The sequence below is a fragment of the Chionomys nivalis genome, chromosome 3 (genome assembly GCF_950005125.1).
Source record: "Chionomys nivalis chromosome 3, mChiNiv1.1, whole genome shotgun sequence".
Lineage (NCBI taxonomy): Eukaryota > Metazoa > Chordata > Mammalia > Rodentia > Cricetidae > Chionomys > Chionomys nivalis.
Window position 1 is genome coordinate 39,312,041 of NC_080088.1, and position 27,988 is coordinate 39,340,028.

Consider the following 27,988-nt stretch of genomic DNA (forward strand, 5'->3'; position numbering starts at 1 on the left):
AGGACATCTATGTGGCCTTTGGCGGCAACATGAGCCACAGAAGTCAATAGAGACCCTGGCTGTGGTAGGACCACGGACCCAGTGATGGTCTTAGATAGCAGCCTGGCCTGAATGTCACCATGGCCCCAGGTGGCAGCACAGGCTATCCAGATCAGCATGGCTCCTGCAGCAACACGGTTTTCGGATACCAGGTGGCAGCCCAGACCCTCGGCATCGGCATGGTCTTTGATGGTCTCAGGAGCCACAGACCCTGGATGAGGTAGGGCCACAGACCCAGACATGGTCCTCAGTAGCAGCCCAGACCAGGTTGTCACCAGAGCCCCAGGTAGCTGGCTATTCAGGCCACTAGATTGGCATGACTCCCACCCGTGGCAGTGTAGCCCGTGGAAACCAAAGTGGCCCCTCCACTGGCTCCTGCATGGCCCCTGCGATGTCAGGAGCCAAAGGCATCAACTCAGTCTCCCTTGACTGCTCCAGGGTCCCGGATCAAGACCTGGCCTTTGGTTAAAGCCCAGGCACAGACATCTCCCTGGACTCATGCAGCCGGCTGGCCATTCATGTCAGCCGGTTCCTCACCACCTTCACGTCTCCGCATCCATCTCTCTCCCCAGCCCACAAACCATTCTGCCTCTCCCTCTCTTCTACATCACCACCCTGTACTCCCTCACCACAATGGTGCCCAAGTTCCTAGCACCAGGGCTCTTGGTTGGGTCACAGGCGGCACTTGGTTGAATACTGCCCACTGCACCAATAAAAGATGGCACAGAGTGGTTACCTTTCATCTCTCCTCTGATTCCAGACGAGATCCTGGGTGACTGTGGCCCCCGCAGACCTGTAAGTCTGGGGAGGGGGCGACATCTGTGTCCATCACAGATTCAGGCCCCTGTTGAGCCTGCGACTCCTGGTGGATTGCGGACATTTTTTAAATATAAATTGCAACATTTCTTTTTATATAAGCGGGAATAAATGTTTGGAAAAATGTACATAATCATGAATTATTTAACAAACTGAATTTGTCACATTTTAATTTTTCTGAAAAAAACAGTATTTTGATTTTAAAAAGGATTTTAAAGCCAGCATTTTCAAAGATTAAAATGTCTTCTAGACCATCATTTGTCAGTTTATAAAAGGATAAAATTGACACCCCCCCCAAGAAACATTATCAGCCTATAGATAGTATTGGTTGTTGGACTAGAGAGGGTGGTTACATGCTACCAGTGTCTGGCAGGTAGATGTCAATGCTGTAAACGAACTACTGTGCTCTGCTTATCCACCCCCACCAGAGAATTATCTGGTCCCAATGTCAATAGTAGTGCTTCTGCGGAATTCTGTCTTCCGCTGTTGTTGTGATAGGAATCATGTGTTGATTTGGGTCAAATAAGGACATAGAGCTGATAGGTCTGTTGTAGGACATGAGCTTCTGCTTTTCCAATAAAGCCATGGGTTTTTGTTTTCTTTTTAAATACCAGAATGATTATCTTACTTTGAGAATCAGTGTTCTAGAATATCAGATAGGTTTGCCTAGAGAGAGGTCAATGAGAGGCCCAGAAATCACTTGCATATGACATAGATAAACCACTCCTTGGCATATGCCCAAAGGACACCACATCCTACTCCACAGATACTTGCTTGGCAGGGTTCATAGGCAGTCTTAGCTAGAAAATGGAAGCAGCCAAAATGTCCCTTAACAGAGGAATAATGAACATATGGTACACATATACATTATAGAATAGTATTCAGCTGTAAAGAAAAATGAAATTATGAAATTTGCAGAATAATGGGTATACTTAGAAAATATTATATTGAATGAGGTAACCCAGACCCAGAAAGATAGACATTGAATGTTCTCTTCTCTTATCTGCAATTTCTAGCTCCAACATTTCTGATGTTAGTATATAACATGTGATAACTACAGAAATCAGAAGAGTATAAAGGGACTGTGCTGGAGGGTTATTGAGAGGGGGAAAGCAGGATATAGGTAATAAGAAATAGTAAGTGGAGAAATAGCCTGGGACCCTAACTGGGGAGGAAAATGGGGTGCAGTACAGAAAAGGGAGGGAGAATGGAAAATAATACCAAGATAGTTTGATAAAGTCTCAAGGAATCATATTTTATATTAGCCTAAAATTCTACAATAAATATAAATTTATTTTTATACGCACGCATGTGTACCAATCACCAGAACAATCTAGGCTATTGCTGTTGCCCTTGGATGGCTCTTGGAGATTTAAGATAAGCATCTATTACTGAAGACATCATACACTTAGGACAGAGGACTTGGTTGGTTCAAACTGGGTCTAACCCTGAAAGTCTTACTGCAGTCTAGTTTCCATAGAGCCAGAAAGTACTCTTTGCAATTTGCCAAGGGAGGGGATTAATTGTAGTCCTACCCAGCTCTGACGCCTATGAACCACAACAATGACGGGCATGGCAAGATACCCAGAAAGCTGTAATAGTGACGCTCACACGTGGTGGTAAGCAACAGCTGTCTAAGTGGATTTTAAGGCCCACTCAACAGAACAGAAATTGTACCTGGTACTAGAAATATAGAAGCTTCCTAGGACTAGTGAGGTTGTGAGTCTTGGAAGAGAATCTACTACCACCACTCCACTAGACTAGCAAAATTCCTTAATGTTTTCTAAATCTTGACCTTCAAACCATAGATAAGTGTAGTTACCACTTCTCACCAAAGACTCTTCTCTTTACAACAAACGAAGACAGTTACAAAAAACCACAAGTGGGTACAAACATAAAGGTCAGTGGATTTTGGAGGACCCACCTCCAGTGTCTACATATGCAACACAGCTCCTACAACCATGGCTTAGGGAACTTGGCAGAAGAGGGTGGAAAGAACCAGAATAACAGGGAGCTTGCTGTGTGACTGCCTTTCTTCTAAAGGGCAGCATAAACAAGACTGAGTAATTAAAATATCAATAGATGCACCAATGAACTATGGATGAACTATGGGCAAAATCCCTTGGCTCCTACCCTTAGACAGAGAACTATAGGGAAATTCTACATCGTCTTGAGATCTGGACAACTCATTTAAATTCTCTGAATCTGTGCCTCATTTTAAAATGGTAATCCTTCTTCATTCATGCTTGGGTTTCAAAAATTAGGCTTGTGAAACAGTTGGCTTGTTACCTAATATATGGTATTTAATGACTGGAAATTTTAATTCTTATAGGTGTTATTGCTATTATAGTGAGATCTATTGTAAATCCACGGCCAAAACAAGATAGACTTCTGTATGGAGATGAGAGATTCCAGAAATGCTATTCCTATCTGCTGTTTATTCTTATTTCTGTAGATCCCAGGGGATTTCCAAGGTCATGCCCTCCCAGGATCTTTCTTGATTTTTTTGAGTCTTTGGTGGAATTCAGTGAATATTCTGAAGTATATCTGCAAAAAACATAAACAGATTTACCTTCAATCTAAAGCATGGATCAATCGAGCAGAACTTTTGGATGGAATTATACTAACTGGCATGGTTTTAGTTGGTGAGTGCTTTTAACTTCAGAGTTCTGTATTCTTTATGACTGCATATTTCCATGTGTATAAAGAAGATTTAATAGAAAATAAAGTACTAAAGATAATTTTGTTTTAAAAATACCCCTTTGTATATATTCAAATTATAATTTTAATCTTATATACTTTATTAAAAAGGTGATTGGTTTTTTATTTTATTATTCTTTATTTTTTATTGTTTTTATTGAGCTATATATTTTTCTCCACTCCCCTTCTACCCTCTCCCATGGTCCCCGTGCTCCCAATTTACTCACTTATGAGTGAGTACATATAATAATTGTCTTTCTGGGTCTGGGTTACTTTACTCATTGTGATGTTTTTTAGATCCACCTATTTGCCTGCAAATCTCAAGATGTCATTTTTTTCTGCTGTATAGTACTCCATTGTGTAAATGTACTACATTTTCCTTATTCATTATTCAGTCAAGGGGCATTTAGGCTGTTTCCAGTTTCTGAATATGACAAACAATGAACATAGTTGAGCACATGTCTTTGTGGTACGATTGGGCATCCTTTGGATATATACCCAAAAGTGGAATTGCTGGGTCTTGAGGTAGGTTGTTTCCTAATTTTCTGAGAAATTGTCATACTGAAATCCAAAGCAGCTGTACAAATTTCTACTCTCACTAGCAATGGGAGTGGAATTTCCCACTGCTAAAATAAATTTCCTTTATCCCACTTCCTCTCCAGCATAAGTTGTCATCAGTGTTTTTGATCGTGGCCATACTTACTGGTGGAAGATGGGATCTCAGAGATGTTTTGGTTTGCATTTCTCTGATGGCTAAGGATGTTGAGCATTTTCTTCAAGTGTCTTTCAGCCATTTTAGATTTTTCTGTTGAGAGTTCTCTGTTTAGAGCTGTACCCCATTTTTAATGGATTATTTGTTCTTTCAATGACCATTTTCTTGAGCTCTTTGTATATTTTGGAGATCAGCCCTCTGTTCAATGTCGTGAAGATCTTTTCCCATTCTGTAGGCTGCTGTTTTGTCTTGTTGACCATGTTCTTTGCTTTACAGAAGCTTCTAAGTTTCAGGAGGTTCTATTTATTATTTATTGTTTTCTCAGTGTCTATGCTACTAGGATTAAATTTAGGAAGTGGTCTCCTGTGCCAATGTGTTCAAGTGTACTTCCTACTTTCTCTTCTATGAGGTTCAGTGTGGTTGGTTTTATGTTGAGGTCTTTGATCTATTTGGAGTTGAGTTTTGTGCATGGTGATGAATATGGGTATATTTTCATTCTTCTACATGTTGATATCTAGTTATTCCAGCACCTTTTGCTGAATATGCTTTCTTTTTCCAGTTTTATATTTATTGCTTTTTATCAAAAATCGGGCATTTGTAGGTGTGTGGATTGATATCTGGATCTTTGATTCAGTTCCTTTGGTCCTCCTGTCTGTTCAATACCAGACATACTAGGCTGTTTTCAGTACTGTAGCTCTGTAGTAGAGTTTGAAGTCATAGATTGTGATGCCTCCAGAAGTTTCTTTATAGTACAGGATTGTTTTGACTATCCTGGGTTTTTTGCTTTTCCATATGAAGTTGAATATTGTTCTTTTGAGATATGTGAAGAATTTTACTTGGATTTTGATGAGCATTGCATTGAATCTGTAGAATGCTTTTGGTAAGATTGCCATTTTTACTATGTTAATTCTACCTACCCAAGAGCAAAGAAGATCTTTCCACTTTCTGGTGTCTTCTTCAATTTCTTTCTTCAAAGATTTAAAGTTCTTGTCATACAAGTCTTCCACTTAATTGGTTAGAGTTATTCCAAGACATTTTGTGGCTATTGTGAAGGATGATGTTTCTCTGATTTCTATCTCAGCCCATATATCATCTGTGTAAAGAAGGGCTACAGATTTTTCTTGAATTAATCTTGTGTCATGCTACATTACTGAAGTGGTTTATGAGTTGTATAAATTTCTTGGTAGAATTTTGGGGGTCTGTAATGTAAACTATCATATCATCAGCTAATAGTGAGAGTTTGACTTTTTCTTTTCCAATTTGTCTCCCCTTGATCTCCTTTTGTTTTGTTGTCTTGTTGCTCTAGCTAGGACCTCAAAGTACTATATTAAATAGATATAAAGAGAGAAGACAACCTTGTCTTGTTTCTGATTTTCTCTCCATTTAGTTTGATGTTGGCTGTTGGCTTGCTATGTATTGCCTTTTATTATGTTTAGGCATGTTCCTTGTATCCTTGCTCTTTCCAAGACCTTTATCATGAAGGAATGTTGTATTTTGTCAAAGGCTTTTTCAGCATCTAATGAGATGACCATGTGTGTTATTTTTTTCAGTTTGTTTATATTGTGGATTATGTTGACATATTTTCATATGTTGAACCATCTCTGCATCTCTGGGATGAAGCGGACTTGATCACAGTAGATGATTTTGCTGATGTGTTCTTGGATTTGTTTGCCAGTTTTGTATTTAGAATTTTTGCATCAATGTTCATGAGGAATATTGGTCTATAATTCTCTTTCTTAGTAATGTTTTTGTATGGTTTATATATCAGGGTAATTGTCGCATCATAAAAAGAGTTTGGCAATGTTGCTCTGTTTCTGTTGTGTGGAACAATTTGAGCAGTATTGGTATTAGTTCTTCTTTGAAATCTTGTAGAATTCTGAGCTGAAACCATCTGGTCCTGGGCTTTTTTGGATTGGGAGACTTTTGATAACTGTTTCTATTTCTTTAGCAGTTATAGGTCTATTTAATTTGCTTATCTGGTCTTGATTTAATTTTGGTAAGTGACATTTATCCAGAAAAATTATCCATTTCCTTTAAGTTTTCCAGTTTTGTTGAGTACAAGTTTTCGAAATATGAACTAATGATTTTCTGGATTTTCTCCATGTCTGTTATGTCCCCCTTTTTGTTTCTGATTTTGTTTATTTGAATAGTCTCTCTGTCTTTTGGTTGGTTTGGGTAAAGATTTGCCTATTTTGTTGATTTTCTCAAAGTACGAAATCTTTGTCTCATTGATTCTTTGTATTGTTTTCTTTGTTTCTATTTCGTTGATTTAAGTTCTCAATATGATTATTTCCTGCCATCTAGTCCTCCTGGGTGAGTTTACTTCTTTTTGTTGTAGAGTTTTCAAATGTTCTGTTAACTTACTAGTGTGGAATTTTTCCAGCTTCTTCATGTAGGCATTTAGTGCTATGAATTTTCCTCTTAACACTGCTTTCACTGTGTTCCATAAATTTGGGTATGTTGTATGGTCATTCTTATTGAATTTTAGAGAGTTTTTAATTTCTTCCTTTTTTTCTTCTTTGACCCATTGATGATTCAGGTGTGCATCATTTAATTTCCTTGTGTTTGTGGGCTTTCTGGAATTAGTGTTGCTGTTGAATTCTAATTTTAAGCTATGGTGATCCAATAAGTTACATGGGGTTATTCCAATTTTTGTATCTGTGGAGGTTTTCTTTGTTACCTAGTATGTAGTCAATTTTCTGGGAAGATTTCATGAGGTGCTGAGAATACGGTATATATAGATGTCTGTTAAGTCCATTCGAGTCATAACATCTGTTAGTTCCCTTATTTCTCTGTTAATTTTCTTTCTGATAGACCTGTTCACTGGTGAAAGTAGGGTGCTGAAGTATCCCACCATTAGTATGTGGGGTTCAATGTGTGATTTAAGCTTTAGAAGTGTTTTTTATATATATGTAGGTGCCTTGCATTTGGGCCTAAATGTTCAATATTGAGATTTTCTCTTGATGGATTTTTTTCTGTAACTAATATGAAATGTCCTTCTTTGTCTCTTTTGATTGATTTTAGTTTGAAGTCTATTTTGCTAGCTATTAAGATAGCTACAACAGCTATATAGGTCCATTTGATTGGAAACTTTTTTCCCAACCCTTTACTCTGAGGTGATATCTGTCTTTGAGGTTGAGGTGTGTTTCTTGTATGAAGCAGAAGGATGGATTCTGTTTGTATTTCCAATCTGTTAGCCTGTGTTTTTTATAGGTGAGTTGAGTCCATTTATATTAAGGGATATTAATGACCAGTGATTCATAGCTCCTGTTACTTTAGTTTTTGTTGGTGGTGATGATATTGTATGTGTTTTTCCCTTCTTTGGGATTTGCTGCTGTGAGATCATCTATTGTCTGTGTTTTTTGTGGATGTACCCAACTTCCTTGGGTTGGAGTTTTCCTTCTAGTACTTTGTGTAAGGCTGGGTTTGTGGTTAAGTATTGGTTAAATCTGGTTCTGTCATGGAGTATCTTGTTTCATCTGTCTATAGTGATTGCAAGTTTTGCTGGGTATAGTAGTCTGGGCTGACATCCATGGTCTCTTAATGCTTGACATACATATGCTTGACCAGAACCTTTTGACTTTCATTGTTTCTATTGAGAAGTCAGGTGTAATTCTGATAGGTCTACATTTATATGTTACTTGACCTTTTTCTTTTTCTGCTCTTAATATTCTTTCTTTATTCTATATGTTTAGTGTTTTGATTATTATGTTGCACGGGGACTTTTTTTGATCCAATCTATTTGGTGTTCCGTAAGCTTCTTGTGTCTTCATATGCATATCCTTCTTTTGGTTGGGAAAGATTTCTACTATGATTTTGTTGAATATATTTTCTGTGCTTTTGAGTTGGGCTTCTTCTCCTTCTTCTATCCCTATTATTCTTATGTTTGGTCTTTTTATGGTGTTCCATATTTCCTGGATATTTTGTCTTAAGCTTTTGTTAGATTTAATGTTTTCCTTGACCAATGAGTCTATTTCCTCTATTGTATCATCAGCACTTGAGAGTCTCTCTTCCATCTATTGTATTCTGCTGTTCAAGCTTGCATTTGTGATTCCTGAGAATTTTTTTCATAATTTCCATTTCTATGATTTCCTCAGTTTGTGTTTTCTTTATTGTCTCTCTTTTGGTTTTCAAGTCTTGAATAGTTTCTTTCATCTGTTTGATTGCTTTTTTGTTTTCTATAAGGGATTTGTTGATTTCTTCCAATTTTTATTTGTCTTTTCTTTGAGGGAATTTTTCATTTCCTCTTTAAGGGCCTCAAACATCCTCCTAAAGTATATTTTAGGTTGTTTTCTTCTGCTTCATCTATATTTGATTGTCCAAGTCTTGTTGTAGGACCACTGGTTTTTATTGATGTCATATTGCTCTTTGTGGTGTTGAGTGTGTTCTTACCTTGTTTATACATCGTTCTTTTGATTGCTATAGTTGGAGTTGTGTCTCTGGTGTTCAGTATTTTAGGTGCCAGTGGATCCAAGGCTCAGATGGTTGCTCCTCATGGTACAATCAGGGCCACAGTTCCTGTCCCCTTGGAAGTCACCCAGTGTTCCTTGAGGTCACACAGTACTCCCGGGGGTCACTCTGCAATACTAGGGGTCATTTAGGCCTGCTCCCATGGAGGTTGCTTGCTTAGGGTTGCTCTCACTGAGGTCACTGCCTTGGTCCTGCTCTGGCAAAGGTTGATAATTTGGGCCTGCTCCCGTGGAAGTCCCTAGCTTGGGCCTGGTTTTGCAGAGGTCTCTGGCCCGCCCCTGCTCCCTCAGATGTTTCTAACTGGCATCTGGACCCACAAAGGTCTCTGGCTTGGGCCTGCTCCCTTAGTGGCAGCTTCCTTGTACCTGCTTCTGTGGAGGTCTTTTCCTAGGGCCTGCTCCAGGGGAGGTTACTGGCTCAAGCCTGCTCCTGTGGAGGTTGCTGCCTTGGGCCTGCTCTGGTTGAGGTAGCTGACTTAGGCCTGGTCCTGCAGATGTCCCTGGCTTGGGCCTGCTCCCTCAGAGGTCCCTGACTGGTGCCTGGTCCCACAGAGGTCTTTGGCTCAGGCCTGCTCCCTAGGTGGTTGCTCCCTTGTGCCTGCTCCTGTGGAAGTTGTTGCCCAGGGCCTCTAACTAGCTCTTATATCTTAAACTAACCCATCGCCACATAGCTGTGGCTTACTGGGTAAAGTTCTGTCCAGTGTCCACATATGTCTTGGGCAGGGCTACATCTAGAGAGGTGATTGATGTTTACTCAAAGGCCATTCTTTAATGAATTAGTCATATAGTTGAATTTACCCACCCCATATTGGTGACTTTCCTTTATAAAATTAGTTGGAATGAGTGAAATAATCTTGAATCAGTTGTACTAATCCCTGAAAAAAGTCCTACTCTATCAAAACTCCCTCTGATGGTAGGAAGACTTCAGTAATACATCAGTGCTGAGAAGTTTGGAAGAGAAATCAGAGCCAGGGAGGGCCTCATTAATCACTCATTCCCTTCTTTACTTTCTGAATCAGAGAAGTCATTTAGACTAGACAATTTGCCATCATAAAAGGCAAAATATTCTATTTTCCCATTAGGATTTTTCATGCTTTATTAATGAATAGGTCTTTACTATGGCCTTCAAATTATAGACTAGTTTTTTTTCAAAGAGAGGCATTTCTCTGTCAATTTCTATAGAGTAACAAATAAGGCAGTATCACTAACAATGCTAAACAGTTTATGAAGCTTACTAATCTGCATGCTGTGTTCGTCAGGCCTGACCAGTTATCTCAGGGTTGGGGTTATTTAGATTTTATTTATTAATTATGGAAAGCTGAAACTTTAGAAGTATTTTATTGAGAGCAGTGACTTTATGTTAATGATTTAATATCTAAAAATCAAAGAATCAGTTGCTTTCAGGTTGATTTATTAAATCACAACAACCTAATCTTTTGAGATTTCACTAACTTGTAATGGGTACTTTAACCAAATGACTAGTATTGAAGGACTGTTTTCATAGAGGATAATAAATTTTAACACTTGTTAGCACACCCTCCTGCATCCTAGAAACTGATGGAGAAGGCTATTTGTACTGTGATGTGTTCTCTTCCAGGTGCCATCAGCCTACAAATATATGCTCCTGTCTCAGAGAGCCAGTTGATGCGGGTCCTGCGCTTGCACCACACAGTCATGTACATCTTCTATGGGCTCCTGGGTGTGACCAGAATCTTAGGATCTACCACTAATTGTCTTCCAGTCTCCCTAACCAAGCTGGCACTGTCGAATGCTTTCCTGGTACAGGGTAAGTATCAGCACTTTTTTTCTGGGCTTTTCTCAACCGTTAGACATCTAGGTAGCTTTTTAGAAGGTACCTTTGATGTTATGGTATAGCCTTGACTAATGAGAGCACTTCTATCCCAGCCACAGTGAGATATTTGGGTGTCAGAATACCAAAGATTTTCCTTCCCTACTAATTTATTTAATAGGCTTAGGCCAGCAAAACCATTCAATGTATTCATTCATGTTTTACCTTCTGTCTTAAAGACTCACATATTAACATCAAGATATTTTCTATCATCTACTGACTCTTTAAAAATATCCAAGAAGTAAAACTCTGTTAGCATGTAATAAATATATTTAGCCATATTTTAAAATGAGGTTGTTGGGGTTAGAGAGATAGGTCAGCCAGTTAGGAGCACTTGCTGTTCTTGCAGAGAAGCAGAGTTTGATTCCCATGACCAAGCCAGGAAACTTGCAACTTCCTGTAGCTTTTCTTCTAAACTCTACAGGTGTGTGCACTCACGTATGCACATCTACCACCCGACGACACACATATATTTAATTAAAAATAAATCTTAAAGAAGGAGGTACAAATTTGGAATGTTCAATGATCAACTACACATTCGGTTCATTTGGTTTCCCATCTTATTGTAGGGGAAAAGAAAGCAAGCGCTTAGTGACTTGTCTTTATTTATTACACACATATGAAGCACATTAATTATGCATTTCCAAAAATAACCAGAAGACAGTCACTTCCTTCCTATCTCTTCATCTTGCCTTCCACATCTGTTGAAAGAACTTCTGCCTGCTACTCTTTGAGAACAAGAACCAGATAAAAGACGAGTCCCAACAACCAGCAGCATGGTCCTGTTATCTCAAGTGTTACTACACTATACATTTCATGAATGCATTTTCCTCTTTAAAGAAAAATGTTGCAAAGAATTTGGAATCTATTCATAGAATGAAACAATGTATGTATTTACAGCTTCTTGAGGACTTCCAGAAAATATTGCTGTGTCTATTAAGGTCCAGACTTTATTGACTCCCCAAGGGAGGCCTTACCCCCTCTGAAAAGTAGATGGAGGGTGGGAAGGGGGAGGAGGGGGCAGGAGAAGGAGAGGTAGGGTTAATGAGGTTGGTATGTAAAATGAAAATTACTTTAATTTTAAAAGTCCAAGGTTATGGTCTATGTATTTACATCTCGCAGGGGACTGATGTCCTGATGTGAGACTTCAGCTCACTCATCTGTATAGTTGTACAGTTCATAGTTCCCCAGCCCATTAACTTCTTAATCATCATTCTGCACAGAGAATTCTCTGACTTATAGTTGCTTGAAAATGCCAGGATGTGGTAAAGGGAAAACTAAATGTTAGAGGAGTGGAAAGGATGCCTATCATTCCAACGTTCAATTATGAAGAAGCGGTCATGGCAGTGTGTAGAGAGAGGAAGAAACAAACTGTGAACAGTTCTTGGTTCCATTGTATGACAAACTGTTTTCCTCCTTCTATCAGCTTTTATCATGTACAACCACACACATGGCCGGGTTGTAGTGGACATTTTTTTGCACAAGATCCTGGCTCTTGCCACCGTTTTGACAGGCATGGTTTCCTTCATGGAGGTCCTCACAAAGAATAACATAACTCTGGAGCTGCTGCGGTCGAGTCTCATCTTGCTCCAAGGGACTTGGTTATGGCACGTAAGTTGGGACTGTGAGGTGATGGCCATGTGCCTGCACCTGTGGCTTCTCATTTTGATGGAACTTATCGCTGTACAGTTCAAGACCTTCTGCAATACTATGTGGACCGCTGAGAAATTACATTTTTTAAATGCTTGGTTGCCTGAGGAGGCAGATAGTACATATACCCAAGTAGTCAGCATATAGAAAGTCTGAATTGTCAAAAGCCATTTGTGATACATTTGCTGCCCAGTGACCAGCAAGTTCAGGAAATTAGTGGGAGGCAAGACATTGAGGAAGACTGATGTTCGTGCCACATGCCTTTAATCCCAGCATGCGGGAGGGAGAGGCAGGGGGGTCTCTGAGTTTGAGGCCTGCCTGGTCTACAAAGCGAGTTCCAGGAGAGTCAAGGCTGTTAAACTGAGAAACCCTGCCTCGAAAAAACAGACAAACAACAACAACAACAAAAAGAAATTGAGGAAATCAATGTTTTCTGTTAAGCAACTGCATGTTGATGTAGAAGGGCCTAGCTCACTATAAGCCATGGCATCCATGGAGCTATATGAAAAAAGGCTGAGCAAATTAGGAGGAGCCAGCTAGTAAGCGGTATTCCTTCATGACCTCTGCATTAGCTTCTGCCTCCAGGTTCCTGCCTTGTCTAAGTTCCTTGCCTACCATCCCTCAATGATAGATGGTGCTGTGGAAGTAGAAGCTAGAATAAACCCTTTACTCCCTAAAGGGAGTTCTTGGCCATGGGACTTATTCACAGCCATAGAAACCCTAGCTAAGACAATATGGACCAAAATGTGTTTGCATACAGGGCTCAACCATATTTGTTGAAAATAAATTATTTATTTTGAAATTATCACCAAATTTCAGGACATAGAGCTGAAAGTCTGTTTTCTTGTGTTTTGTGATTGTAGAGAGAATATTTTGATTTTTAGATAACTTTGCACATAGTGGGAACTAAGTGTCTCTTGTAGTCTTGATAGGAAATGTTCATGGCAGCTCATGGCTTAATTTGTGCCATTCTACTCGGAAATACGCGGGCCTGCTTTTCGTCCTACATGGCTAGCTTTATACCCGAAATAATTACATGGAAACTGTATTCTTTTAAACACTGTTTGGCCCATTTCTATTCATGTGTGTAGCACCCCAAGGTGCGCTTACCAGGAAGATTCTAGCCTACGTCCATCCTGGGTCAGAGCTTCAACGCGTCTGCTCTGGAGAGGAGAGCATGGCGTCTGTCTCTCAGAGGAGCTGCCCTGCATCTGAGCTCACTTCCCTTCCTCCCAGCATTCTATTCTGTCTACTCCACCCACCTAAGGGATGGCCTATCAAATGGGCCAAGGCAGTTTGTTTATTGACAAATGACCTTCCTCCATCATTTCCCCTTTTTCTGTTTAAACAAAAAAAAAGGAAGGCTTTAACTTTAACATAGCAAAATTACATATAACAAAACAGCTATCAAGTAAAAATTACAATATTTACATCTATTTTATCTTTATCATAACTAAGGAAAAGTATAACTACCTATCTATTCTTCAACTCCATCAAAGACTCCAGAAGGATATAATATTACCCAAGTAAATGAGAAGTAAGCAACTTACAAAACTCTAGAAATGACAGAGACATCTCGCTGCCTGGACAGTCACCCAAAGTTCCTCTGTACCATTGGGGCATCCATCTGCGGCCTACAGGTCCATAGTATCCAGAGACATTTCCATGAAGCAGGAAATTTCAAAGGCAGTTCAGTCACTATCTGTTGTGTCCTGCAGAATGTCTCACAGACTCTTTCATGAATCAGGAACCCCGAAAGATCATCTCACCTTTAGGCAAGTTTAGCAGTCCTCTCTCTGTGGGTTCTTTGTGTCCAGTTTATAAAATAGTCCAGGCAAGAGCAGTTTTCTGCCCAAATGGCTATCAAACTCCATAAGGATCCTCTTTGATGCCCATCTTCTTGAAGTAGATTGGTGCTGCCAGGAGCAGAGTGTCTCATTGTCATGAAAAATCCTAAGTTATTAAAACATTTAAAATGCCATATTCTATAATCTTTGAAAGATATGAAGAATGCCTATCTAAAATGTATCTATGTACATCTAAAAAATCTAACTAACATGACTACAAGCTTGACTATTATTGATAATTATCCATTAACAACCTATATACATTACATTTTTAAGTGAACTACACAATCACAATACCTTAATCAATATCAGAAATACATATACATATAATAAAATCGACCTTAAATTAATATCAGTAAACCAAGATTCATATCAATGCAAATTATTCACATCTATATTATCTCCCCCTTTAAATGTAAAAGAACATTTATAAACAATATATGGGAACATGGGCGCAGTTTTTTCTCTCCAAACTGCTTCCTGCTGAATGGGGGCGCTGTTAATCAAGTCTTTCATGGTATAACCTGTCTGCTAGGTTCCTCTCAGTCTGCAGTTGAGTGAAGTAATTTTTTGAGGGTGTTCACAGCAATCTTTCAGGAGGACATGGTCTATCATACCATATTGGGATCGAAGAAGCAATCCATAGAGTCTCATTCTCTGTGAAAACAAAAGAAGAAACTCTTTTCCAAAGTATCATATCCTTAGATCGAAATTCTGAAGTCAAGGTATTTTGAAAATATGTATCTTGGATTAGTTCAGCAGCATTTATAAACAAGTATCCTTTAGCATCTGTTGCTCCTTCCTCGGCATTCAAACAATTCAAAGAGAGCATAATAGCATACAGTATCAAGATTATCTGTCTATTTTCCATCTTTGTGAGGCTTTATTTTAACCTCTATTTCGTTTACTTTTACTTTTATTTTATATTTTTTGTATATCTTCATCCTGGAATAACTCTGTAGACCAGGCTGTCCTTGAACTCTCAGAGATCTGTCTGTCTCTGCCTCCCAGGCATCAGGATTAAAGGCGTGTGCTACCACACCTTGAAGTCACAGAGGTCAATCTCCCTCTGCCTCCAAGTGTTGGGATTAAAGGTGTGTACTACCACACCCAACTACTCTCTTTCTTCCTTATTTTACTTTTAAGAACTTTAATTTTTAGCCTGTATATATTTTTAAACACACTGTAAATCATTTAAAGTTTTCTTTGTCTTTGAATCTCTCTTTACTGTATATCTCTCTTTTTCTGACCACATGAGTCTTTAATTTACCAAGCAATATCAGTAGGATGAAAGCCGTGGCTTTGACGGCTGGATTCAGCCATTCCTTAGCTTTCCAGCCTCATGGCTGAGGTACCGGCTGTAGCCATGTTTATCACCACAACTCTGTGGCGTTTCAAGGTCCTTACCAGCAAACAAGCTACAACACTCAAATGCTCTCTCTGTAGCTGACCTCCTTCCTCAAATAGTCAGAGTTTGCCCTGGCAGGACGACCCCAAAAGACGGCATTTTTAAACAGTGCATTTTTTCCTGCTACAGCTGAAAACGAAAAGCATGCGTTCAGCTTTTATCAATACCATTTAAGTGTTTTGTGGCAGGACCTCTTAGGAGAGCTGCAAGTTTTTGCAGCTAAAGCTGAGTCAGGAAGCCTCTCTTAGATGAGAGCGCTTGCTTGCCTCTAGCAAGCAGAACAGAACCAAGAAATTGCTGCTACCAAGAAAACATGCTTTATTCTTTCCCAAGCTTTCTCAGGCTTTCTGTAGATTCATTGCCCCATGTCTGGGCGCCAGATGAAGGCGCAAGTCATAAACAATCCCACACCAATTTGGAATTGTGATTAATAAGGTGGTATTTATTTAAAGGGGAATAAACTTACAGATCACCGTCCCAGACAACAGCCTTCTGCGCACGCAATTAGGAAGAAGTCTAGTCACCGGAACCAGAGCAGGAAGTAAAGAGAGAGAGAGAGAAGGGAAGTAGCCACTTTTTTTAAAGGGAAAGAGACCACGCCCCAATGGGCTGGTATCTCGGCGGCTATTGGCTGGAGGAGCGGAAGGACCTCCCGCAACAAGCAAGTCCCCTGGAACTGGAGTTACAAGTGATTGTGAATCACTGTGTGGTGCTGGAACCCACACCAGCATTCCCTGGCAGAATGGCACATTCTGTTAGCCACTAAGCCGTCTCTCCAGCCCCCTTTAATTTGGAGGATCGAGTTTCTTGGGGTCTTTACCAGAATCTAGACTATGATGCACAAATAATATGCCATGAAACAACATCCTCCACCATGAATATCTGTGATTAAATTTATTCTTACTTCTTTTATGGTGTTCAAGTCTATTGTAGTAGAATTACTCATTTAATTTCACTTTGGGGTTATTTGTTGCTTGTGTGTAAAGATTATAACTGACTTTTGTGTTGATTTTGTACTTGTGGATGTGCTAAGTCAATTTATAGTTTTTTAAAAGAAAGAATCCTCAGTGTTTGCTATATGTAATATCAGAATATTTACAAATGTGGAGAGTCTTATTTATTCTTTTCTAACACTTGGGAATCCCATAAAAACACTAAACTGGGAGCCATAATATACATACAAAGAACTTGTAAGGTAAAAATAGAAAAAAATATATAAATAAAATAAAAATTAAGATAAGAAAGCCTCGACATGACACTGTGAGACAAGGAACCACCAGAGGGACTGTTGACTCATTTTCTGTTGGCCGTCCACTGCTGGGCATGCAGCCTGCCCTTAAGAGTAGTTTGTTTCCCTAGTGAGACTCTTTTGGACAAAACCAGGTTTTCATTTTCAACTGGTTATAAATTGGAAATATCTCTGGGTTAGGAATGGGGGCATGTCCACTCTTTCAGCTCCAGGGTTTGGTGCAGACCCTGCATACCCTGTGCGTGCTGCCACAGTCTCTGTGAACTCTTATGTACACCAATCTTGTTGATTTAGAGGCCCTGTTTCCTCAGTGTCCTTCGTCCCTTCTGGCTCTTACCCTCTTTCTGCCTCCCCTTCTGTAGGGTTCCCTGAGCCCTGGAGGGTGCGAGGTGAAAGTTGATGGAGACACCCTGTTTAAGGCCAAGTGTTTAAGGCTTATATTATATAGTTGTGAGTCTGTGTTTGTTCCCATCTGCAGTAGAAATCTTCTCTGATGATGACTGAGCAAGGCACTGATTTGTGAATATAGTAGAATGTCGTTAGGAGTCATATTATTGCTATGTTCTTTTTGTAGAATAGTAGTATTTGGTTTAACCCTAGATCTCTGGGCTATCTAGTCTCAGGCTCCTGGTCATTCAAACAGTGCCAGGAATGGGTTCCATCTTGTGGCATGGGCCTTAAGTTGGAGTAGGAGGGTCTTCTGTCTATGTGTTACTCTCGTTGGTCAAATAAAGAAACTGCCTTGGCCTTTTGATAGGACAGTAGCTTAGGTAGGTGGAGTAGACAGAACAGAATGCTGGGAGAAAGAAAGCAGAATCAGGCAGATGCCATGGCTCTCCTCTCCGAGAAGGATGTAGGTTAGGCTCATCCCGGTAAGCCACAGTCACATGGTGATATACAAATTATTAGAAATGGGTCAATTAAGATGTGAGAGTTAACCAAGAAGAGGCTAGATATAATGGGCCAGGCAGTGTTTAAATGAATACAGTTTCTGTGTAATTATTTCAGGTGACCAGAAGTCAGGCAGTGGGAAGCAGCATCCCCCCAACCCCGCTCCTCTTTACAGCATTAAGTCAAATCAGGTATTGGTTAGTTACTCCCACGAGCTTTGTATTATCACTGCGGTAACATACCTTGTGGGCAGGACACCTTTTCAGACTAAAGGGTTTGTGACTAGGTTGGTGTTTACATTTCTTCTTTGGTAGCATGCAAGATACTTTCCTCTACCAAAGATGCTTGCCAGTCGGAAGAAAAGCTTGTACCTTCTGTAGGGCTGGATCTGTAGATAGATATTGTATAAATTAGGTTTTTATCATGGAATGTCTTATTTTCACCATTTATTGCAACTGAAGTTTTGCTGGTTATAGAAGTCTCAGATGGCATCTGTGGTCTATTATAGTCTGTAGAACATCATTTTAGGAGCCTTTGGCTTTTAGAGTCTCCACTGGGAAGTCAGGCGTTATTCTAATAGATTTGCTTCTATATGTCACTTAGTCATTTTGGTCATTTTTCCTTGGCACTTTTAATATTATTTCTTTGTTCTATATGTTTAGAATTTTGATTATTATGTGTCAAAAGGAATTTTCTGGTCCAGTCTGTTTGGTAGTTTGTCTTGTACTTTTATAGGCATCTCCTTCTTTGTGTTTTGGAACTTTTGTTCTATAATTTTGTTGAAAATACTTTCTATGCCATTGATCTGAGTTTCCTCTCCTTCCTTTTTTTCTTGGGAACTCTTAGATTTGGTCTTTTCATATCATCCCAGATTTTCTGGATATTTTGTACCAAGACTTTTGAGATTTAACATTTTCTTTAACATGTTCAGTGTTGTAGTCTTATTGACTACAGAGTTTTCAAGATTTACTATTTCATGCCATCCTTACATATATCATGGATAGAGGTTTGGGTGTACAGTCCAAACAAACTTATAAAGTTAACTGATGCCTTTTACTTGCTCAAATATAAAACAAAAAAATCATCTGTAACAAGTCTTTCTTTGTACCACTAGCTCCCAAATAATGACCCAGAGACTTATTGATCATCAATGCTTGGTCTTAGCTTATATTTGTCCCACTAGTACTTATAACTGAAATTAACCCATTTATTTTAATCTATGTTCTGTTGAATGGCTCGTTAACTCATCTCTCCACAGTACTCATGTTGCTTTCTCTGTGCCTGCCTCATGACCCCTCCTCCTTTCTTCTTCCCCAAGTCTTTTCTGTCTCCAGAAGTCCCACCTAACCTCTTCCTGCCTAGTTATTGGTCATTAAGCTATATCAAACTGGCTACAGTGGCACATCTTCACATAGTGTAAAGGGATATTCCACAAGAACTGTCTTTAACTGACTTGTTCACACTGCACTTTCCATATTTCTATTAATGCAGATATATGTGTTAACTTTAAAAGTTAATGTGTGGGGCTGGCAAGATGGCTCAGCGGTTAAGAGCATTGCCTGCTCTTCCAAAGGTCCTGAGTTCAATTCCCAGCAACCACATGGTGGCTCACAACCATCTGTAATGAGATCTGGTGCCCTCTTCTGGCCTGCAGGCATATATGCAGACAGAATATTGTATACTTAATAAATAAATAAATTAATTAAAAAAAAACCAAAAATAAATAAATAAATAAATAAATAAATAAATAAATGAATGAATAAAAGTTAATGTGTCTTCAGAAAAAAAGGACCAGACACCAATGAAGACAAGTAGCTCAGGTGATCCAGCCTCTCAAAATGCCTCTGCTGCATTTTGCTCAAAATTCTGCATCTAGAACAACTTCAAAGCTGCTTATTGAGGTGGTCCAGCCTCACAGATGATCCAGCCAAGACTTCAGATAAGCTCTACACTTTCCCATCACACAGAGACGAAACAAAAAATAATACAGCTAGCTTTCCCAGGACTTGACTGTTATCCCAATTTTCTCAGGGTCTCCTAAAGAAGACATTTCCTCCAAACAATAGGAAGCTTACTAGAGAACATGATACCCACATCCCAAGAAATCAGGTGATGGCTTTTGGTCATCCTGTGGGTTATGGCTGTTTGTGATCATTTAGGGAGGTTGGTTACAAGTTGTTGTTATTGGTCATGGTCAGGAAAAAGAGTTGAACAAAGGCGATTAGATTCAGGAATCTCTTTCTGAAGGGAAAAAGAGGGATATAGTATAGAAATGATGGGGATAAAAGGGTGAATTGTTGAATATATTTTTGAACTAAACTACTAGTCTTAAATATTTTACAATGACATGAATTTTTTATATTGATACAAATTTAAGGTTATTTTGTTATACTGTATATATGTTTCTACTCTTGTTTAAGGTACTGTACCTATACAGTAACTTACATTTACATTTTATTTAACAATGTAAATTTCTAGTTCTTAAAAGCTCTTTAGAATAATAAAGAAACATAGGTTAAGAACCAATCAGTCTATAAGAATCAAACTTATATTCATGTTAGGTATGTTTTCAAGGTTAAACAGAGATATATTTTAAATAGATAGATGTCTTCAAGCACTTCAAAGACCTACAGAATATGGCATTTAAAATGTTTTAGTAACATAAGGCTTTTCATGACAATGAGACATGTCTGCTCCTGGCAGCATCAATTTACTTAAAAAAAAAAAAAGATGGGCATTTAAGAACCTCCATATGGCTGGGTGGTGGTGGCGCACGCCTTTAATCCCAGCACTTGGGAGGCAGAGGCAGGTGGATCTCTGTGAGTTCGAGACCAGCCTGGTCTACAAGAGCTAGTTCCAGGACAGGCTCCAAAACCACAGAGAAACCCTGTCTCGAAAAACAAAAAAAAACAAACAACAACAAAACAACAACAACAACAAAAAAAAACCCTCCATATGGAGTTTAATTTCATTTGTGGCATAGTTAGCTACTGGGCAAAGAAATTGCCCTTGCCTCAACTGATGACAGAATGCTATCCAATTTGGACTAGCAAGACACAAAAGAAGGTAACTACCAAACTTTGCCAAGTCAAGGTAGGACAGTACTTCAAAATTCCTGCTTAACAGAAAAGTCTGTCAGATATATAGGTCCATAGGCTGAAGATGGATGCCCCAACATAGCAGTGGCAACTTGGGGTGACTATTCAGGCAGCCATATATCTCTGTCGTTTCTTCATTTTGGAAGTTGCTTACTCTGTACTTCCTTTTTAATCAGGTAATATTGCATCCTTCTTTGATCTCAGATGGGGTTGAAGATTGAATAGTTATAGTTTTCCATAGTTTTGTTAGAAAATAAATCAGGTACAAAACTTTGGACTTGCCAAGATAGGATAGATAAGGGAGTATTTTTTAATTTGCCAATACTAATTGACTGGACATTATGAGCATATTTCTTATTTGATAAGTGTTCTTATTGTATATCATTTTACTGTGTTAGAGTTAAAACTCCCTTTTTATTTAGATAAAAGGGGGAATGCTGTGGGATATTTGGATGCTGTGAAGAGGTATTGTGATTGGTGCAATTAAAAGCTGAATAGCCAATAGCTAGGCAGGAGACATAGGTGGAACTTCTGGGCAGAGAGAAAGGAAGAAGAGAAGGAATCTAGCCAAGGGAATTATGGCAGTGAGATACCAACAAGACATGGAGGGAGTCAGACATACAGAATAAGAGAAAGGTAAAAAGCCACATGGTAAAACATAGGTTAATACAAACAGGTTAATTTAAGTTATAACAGCTAGTAGAACAAGCCTAAGCTAAGGCCAAGCTTTTGTAGTTAATAATAAGCCTCCATGTCATTATTTGTAAGCTGGTGATCCAAAGAAAAATTCTACTACACCTCAGTATCCATTTCTTCTATTGTGTCTTCAATGCCTGAGATCTTTCTTCTACCTCTTATATTCTGTTGGTGAGGCTTGCTTCTGGGGTTCCTGTTCAAATTCCTAAATTTCTCATTTCCAGATTTTCCTCAGTTTTAGTTTTTTTAATTTAAATTTTATTTATTTTACATACCAACCACAGTTTCTCCTCTCCTCGCATTTCCCTCCCCCCTTCTTTTTAGCGCCCCCCCTTCACGCCTCAGAAAAGATAAGGGGATTCATCAAAGCCTGGCATATCAAGTTGAGGCAGGACCAAATTCTTCCCTCCTGCATCAAGGCTGAGCAAGGCATCCCACCATAGGGATGGGTTCTAAAAAGCCAGTTCATGAGCTAGGAACAGATCCTGGTCTCACTGCTAGGGGCTCCACCAACAGACAAAGCTACACAACTGTCACCCACATGCAGCAGGGCTAGGATGATCCAATGTGTGCTCCCCAACTGTCGGTCTAGAGTCTATGAGCTCCCACAAACTCTAGTCAGCTGTCTCTGTGGGTTTCCCCATCATGATCTTGACCCCTCTTGCTCATATAATCCCTCGTTCTTCTCTTCAACTGAACTTCCAGGGGTCTTAAATTTTTTAATTGATGGTATTGAACTTTTTTTTAAAGATTTATTTATGTATTATGTATACAGTGTTCAGTCTGCATGTACACTTGCATGCCAGAAAAGGGCACCAGATCTCATTACAGATGGTTGTGAGCCACCATGTAGTTGCTGGGAATTGAACTCAGGACCTCTGAAAGCAGCCAGTGTTCTTAACCACTGAGCCATCCCTCTAGCCCCATCTTGAACTGTTTTATTCATTTCCTTCCACTCTTTGTGTTTTCATATATATATATATATATATATATATATATATATATATATTTATAAGGGATTTATTTACTTCTTCTTTAAGGATGTCTACTATATTCATAAAGGCTATTTTAAGATCTTTGTCTTGTGCTTCATCTGTTTTATAATTCTCAGGGACTAGTATGGTAGCATTGCAAGACTTCTTTCTTTTCTTTCTTTCTTTCTTTCTTTCTTTCTTTCTTTTTCTTTCTTTCTCCCTTCCTTCCTTCTTTCTTTCTTTCTTTCTTTCTTTCTTTCTTTCTTTCTTTCTTTCTTCTTTCTTTTTTGAGTGAGTGCTTTGTTATTTGGTTTCTGTTGCTTTGATTCTTAGTAAGTCTTGGTGCCTATGTGTTACTTGGTAGGAAATTCTGGGAACCTGCTAGGTGTTGCCAAGGGAGTTTCTGGGTAAAATGTGTTTCTAGATATCAGGAGATGGCATTTAGGAATGCAAATGGACTGGGGGAGTTGGGGGGGATGGAGGATCCACAGGAGGGAGGAGAGCAGCCTGTTTAACCAGGACCTGCTTAGTCCCCTGGGGATGGGGACAGAGAGTGAGGAGAGGCCACAGCAGGTAGTTTGCTTTAAAGCTGGTGGGCCTGGATTTGCAAGAGCAGAGAGAGAGAAAGAGAGAGAGAGAGAGAGAGAGAGAGAGAGAGAGAGAGAGAGAGAGAGAGAGAGAGAGAGAGAGAGAGAGAGTTAAGAGCTGAGGTTTGTCCACCTGCTTCACTGGCCTACTTGCTTCTCTGTCAGGCTGTACTGAAAGTTTCCCAGGGAATGCTGGCTTGAGTTGGGGGTTTTGATAATGGAACGAGTGGGGAGGAATGTTGGAGAAGAATTGTGTGATTTACTGGAGATGGAGACAGAGCAGAGGGGGAGGCCATAACAGGTGGTCTGCTATAGAGCTGGGAAAGAGATTAGGGGATTTGAGTTGGAGGAGAGAAGGGAGAGCTAAAGACCTACAGTTAGCCTACCTGCTTCCCTGGCCAGAGTCTACTTTACAATTTTATATAATCTAATCTTGAAATAATAGAATAAATGTGTATATGTGAACTTCCTGAACAACTTCACATAACAAAGGATGCTTACTACTCATATTTTGAAAATTGATCATTAAATTTCCTTAAGATCTGTTTTAAAGCTATGACTTAGATATTGTCTCTGTTACTAAATCAGGTCAAAACACAATATTTATCTGTGACATCTCAGATGATGGAAGTTATCTTAATCACCAGACATTTTAAAATGTGCCATTATTAGCAATATATTCATTTATTTTAATTTTGGGATTTTTATCCTGTTATGTTTATCTTACAGATGGGGTTTGTTCTCTATAACCCGACTGGAGGTTTTGAATGGGATCTGACAGATCATCACAGCAATATGCTTCTTACTGTGTATTTTTGTTGGCATTATGCATTTGCCTATATCATCATTGGAGTGAACTATGCTGTTATCACTTGGTGAGTTAATGATTTTTGCTCATGGCTATTTCATTCTTGGTATATGATCATCAAGACCCAATAATATTGAAAGGAAACACCTGAAAGGGGCCATCTTCTTACTACCACGTCTCAATGGATTTCCTAATCCAAATCACCAGACATGCAGACTCCATTCTATGGTCTGTCAGAGCACAGCTCTGACTGCAGTATTTCTATCTAGAGCATTCCACTTAGTGGTCACTAGCCCTTGAACACTTTAAACATGGCAAGTGCCACATTAATTTCAATAAATCAAGTACCTAATAAGGTCGAATCTCTTATATACTATGTTTAGAAACTGCACATGTACTTTCCAGTCCCTCCCTATCCCCAACACATTTCATTCTGGACTTTCCAGTGGGCACTTTTTGCTACGTGGCGTACTCACATTAAGCGGCTAACTCTTCTTAAAGATCCTGTGATTCCTCCAACCCATTCATCCACTGGATGTCTTAACAGTGCTGCTGACTATTAGTTCATGTGTGTTAGTCCTCCCTGTTGTCTTGAGCAGTTATAAGGGCACACTGCCCGACATGCTGCAGTTAATCCATCATTGCTCATTTGCCACTAAGAGACCTGTATTCCGGATAAAATTAAAGACACCGTACAGCCTTCATTTATTTTAAAAAAGTCTTACATGCTGTTTAGTTTGGCCCTTTCATTGATATTGTAAAGATATAACTGAGATTCAGTACTACCTTTGTATGGTTAAATGGCTGGCTAATTCAGCCCTAAAATTCAGGACAAGGAGTTGTAAAAAAAGGTTTCACCACGTGTTTGTATCTCATCCACATGGATGTAGTATCAAACATTATGTGATCCGTTTGGCATTGCATAGTGATCATCATGCAGCCTAAATAGCATATGGAATAACAGTGCCCAGAATTCCTAAAAGATGAGGCTTTCTGCCAGTTTCCTAAAGTGATGGTTCAAGGATAGCATCATCCTATCTACACCTGCAATCTCAATTATGATGGCTTTTTATCTGGGAGTTATCTGCTCAGAAATCTTTTTGTGTGCTTAATTTATCTTACACTTAACACCATCTGTTGCAAAGAACTATTTCACAAGCTCTCCTCTGTGGAAATAACAGGAAATAACAACCAATTAAAATCAGGTTCCCAAGTGATAATTCACTTGAGCCATTTTGATAAGCAAAGTAGAGATTCTCCAAATACCAGGCATATGACTGCTAAATGACAGGTCAGCTCTTATATTTCTTACATACGTGAAGGGACTATATGGGATCAAAAGATTGTATCTACTCGGAATCTAGCTCCTGAAATTGTCGCCATTTTAGTGAATAGTGGTTACTTTCCATTCTTGTTTGTTGGCTTCCTACTGCCCCCTAGAGGCCATTTCTGCATCTCTAAACCTTAGCGCTACTAGAGGAAAATCAAACCTGGTAAAGACTTCTGAACGTGACTGGAGTTTGTGGCTTGTGATAAGGGCATACAAAAAGCATACAAAAAGCAGAGAAAAGGAAGACAAAGTCACTAGGGGCTATGAAAATAATTAATTCATAGGCTAGAGAAATCGCTCAGTGGTAAAGAGCACTTGCTGTTCTTCCAGAGGACCCCAGTTTAGTTCCTAGCCCCTAAGTCTTCCGGCTCTTAACTACCCATTTCTCCTGTTCTAGAATATCTGATGCCTTCAGGGTAGCCACATACATGTGGTATATACACACATATACATAAATTAAAATTTTAAATAATTAATATGATAGAAGCAACTACATATACTTAAATTCTCTATATTTAAATCTCAGTAACTAGTTCATCCCTTTACATTTTCTCTATGTTGAAGTTGTGCAATGAGGAAATGATGTGTGGCTTTAAGAAGTGGCAAAAGGAAGCTCTCAGGCTTGCACTATTACAGAGTATTAGCCTTTCATGCAGAAGTGACTTGAGGTTTGAGGAGGACAGTAGGGATGATATTAATAGTCAATAACAAAGGTCAATCGTTTTAAGCAGTTGTCTTCGGCTCTTGAGTCAAAAGATGTTTCAGAGACTAACCACCCGTTGTTTACTGGAGGAGTTAGAGTAAGTTGGCAGAGGCTCAGGAGTTAGTTTCTGTTCTCAGATGAGCAGTGTGACCATCAAAGTGTCCAAAATGTTACAGCCAGAATCAGTTCAGAAGGCTGGGGTTCGGGTAGCAGATAGGATGAAGTCTCTGCTCTGTGGATCTTTTAGTGGGACTGAGAGTCCAAAGCATTGTAAGGGATGTGCAGAACTCCATCCAAAGAAAGGCAGGAAGTAAAGGTCATGTGTGGGTGGCCTGGCGAACTTTCTCTTAAAAGAATAATCTGGAGGGTTTGCTTTATCAAATGTCTTTCTATAGACTTGTGCATTTCTGGAAATCATATCCTATTCAGGTGGTCAAAGTCACAGTGTCCTTCTGAAAATCACACATGTGAAAAGGTTTTCTTATCTCTTAATATAATACCTTTTCTCATCAGAGACTCAGAAAACCTACTGAGCTGGGGCCACTAAGTAACTTCCTTTCTTCCAGTGTCAAAAATTATCATTACCACTTCCTTCTGAGTTTCACTTGAAGTGACAATATTCTCAGGGGAGAAAATCGTTCTTGAAAGTTCTTAACTCACCATGGGCAGGGCAATCACCTGATTCTGAGTGCTCTGTGTCCTGTGCAAAACCACATTTCTGAAGAGGCAAGGAGGGATTAAAGTCAGCCCAAACTGCCCCTGCCCCTTCCCTGGTACGCCATGGAATGGCCAGGGTAAGGGAAGTGTGCCCTTCCCCCATCCCTTGCCTCCTGCAACAGGTAGGAGAGACCTTGGAGGCACTAAGATGAAAGAGCTGGTCCTGCCCCTCACCGAGTGCAGCAGTTCAGAGAGCAGGCCATGCACCTCGCCTGGGCAACACAGTAGAGCTGGTCCTCTTGCTGTGAGTGCGGGAGCTAGACCAGAGGGTGAACTAGCCAGCACAGTTCTGGAGAGCAGGCCTGGGTGGTGATGACTAAGGAAAGCTGGCAGGCTGACCAACCCAGCTACCACCCAGGCTTAGAACCTGGATTACAAGGTAGCCTATTCTAACACCCACCTCATCTATGAACTGCTGGACCGTGGGATGGTCAGACAACAATAGGATATCCAAGAGGATTCCCAGTGAGGGCCCAGTATCGAAGGTGTAGCAGAAGCCAGAGGCCTCAAACCAGACCCATGACTCATTGTAATGAATACTTACCGGTAAAGACATAAGGACTAAAAGGTAAACTGTGTGACTCACTGTGTCATGCTGCAACTTCCATGCCGAGAATTCTGTTTGTTTGGTTTGGTTTGGGGCTTTTTTGCTTTGTTTTTTAATTTTGGTTGGGGTGGGGAGAGATGAATGGGGTCAGGATGCATGACGTGAAATCCACAAAAAATCAATACCCCGGGAAGACTCTCAGACTCACATAAATCCTTCATAGGAAATGAAATCTCTTTGCAGCCCATGGGAGTGGTTTTGATGCCGAAACTCCACTGAGCTCAGTTTCATCCCTTGCTCAGCCCACAAATTCTCATGACTAGTTAAACAATCATGTAATCCATTTAAAAGCCATATTTATGTTTCCTTATGCTTGACTTTAATCTACATAAATTTTCAGGAATCTCTGACACCGAGGAAACACAATGTGCCTTTTTTGAGTAGCCTCCTCTAGGTACAGAAATAAACTGGAGTGTTAGCTGTATATTGCTCTCCGTTTTTTTTTTTTTTTTTTTTTTTTTTTGGTTTTTCGAGACAAAGTTTCTCTGTGGTTTTGGAGCCTGTCCTGGAACTAGCTCTTGTAGACCAGGCTGGTCTCGAACTCACAGAGATCCGCCTGCCTTTGCCTCCCGAGTGCTGGGATTAAAGGCGTGCGCCACCACCGCCCGGCTTGCTCTCCGTTTTTATTTTAGGTTTCAGGTAACCGAGATTTATTCTCCCATCCTCCCATCCAGGTTGGTAAAATGGAGATGTAGGAAGTTCTGCTCCACGCAAGTTCCACTCCTGAAAAATTCTGGGCAAGAACAAGAATCGGAAGAGATGTGAACTTGATGGGCAGCTATTCTCTCTTGCATCAGCCTTTTCTTTTTTGTAATGAACCTTGCTTTCATTTTGTGTT

The 27,988-nt window shown here is 39.7% G+C and overlaps 1 protein-coding gene across 1 annotated transcript; it reads left to right on the plus strand.

Annotated features, from left to right (window-relative positions):
- The first annotated feature begins 279 nt into the window (after positions 1-279).
- Positions 280-27,915, plus strand: LOC130870950 (transmembrane protein 45A-like). The gene is made up of 5 exons (XM_057763931.1): positions 280-325; positions 10,334-10,522; positions 12,012-12,196; positions 23,715-23,860; positions 27,825-27,915. The coding sequence occupies exons 1-5, from the start codon at positions 280-282 to the stop codon at positions 27,913-27,915; spliced, it is 657 nt and encodes a 218-aa protein (XP_057619914.1).
- The last annotated feature ends 73 nt before the right edge of the window (positions 27,916-27,988 follow it).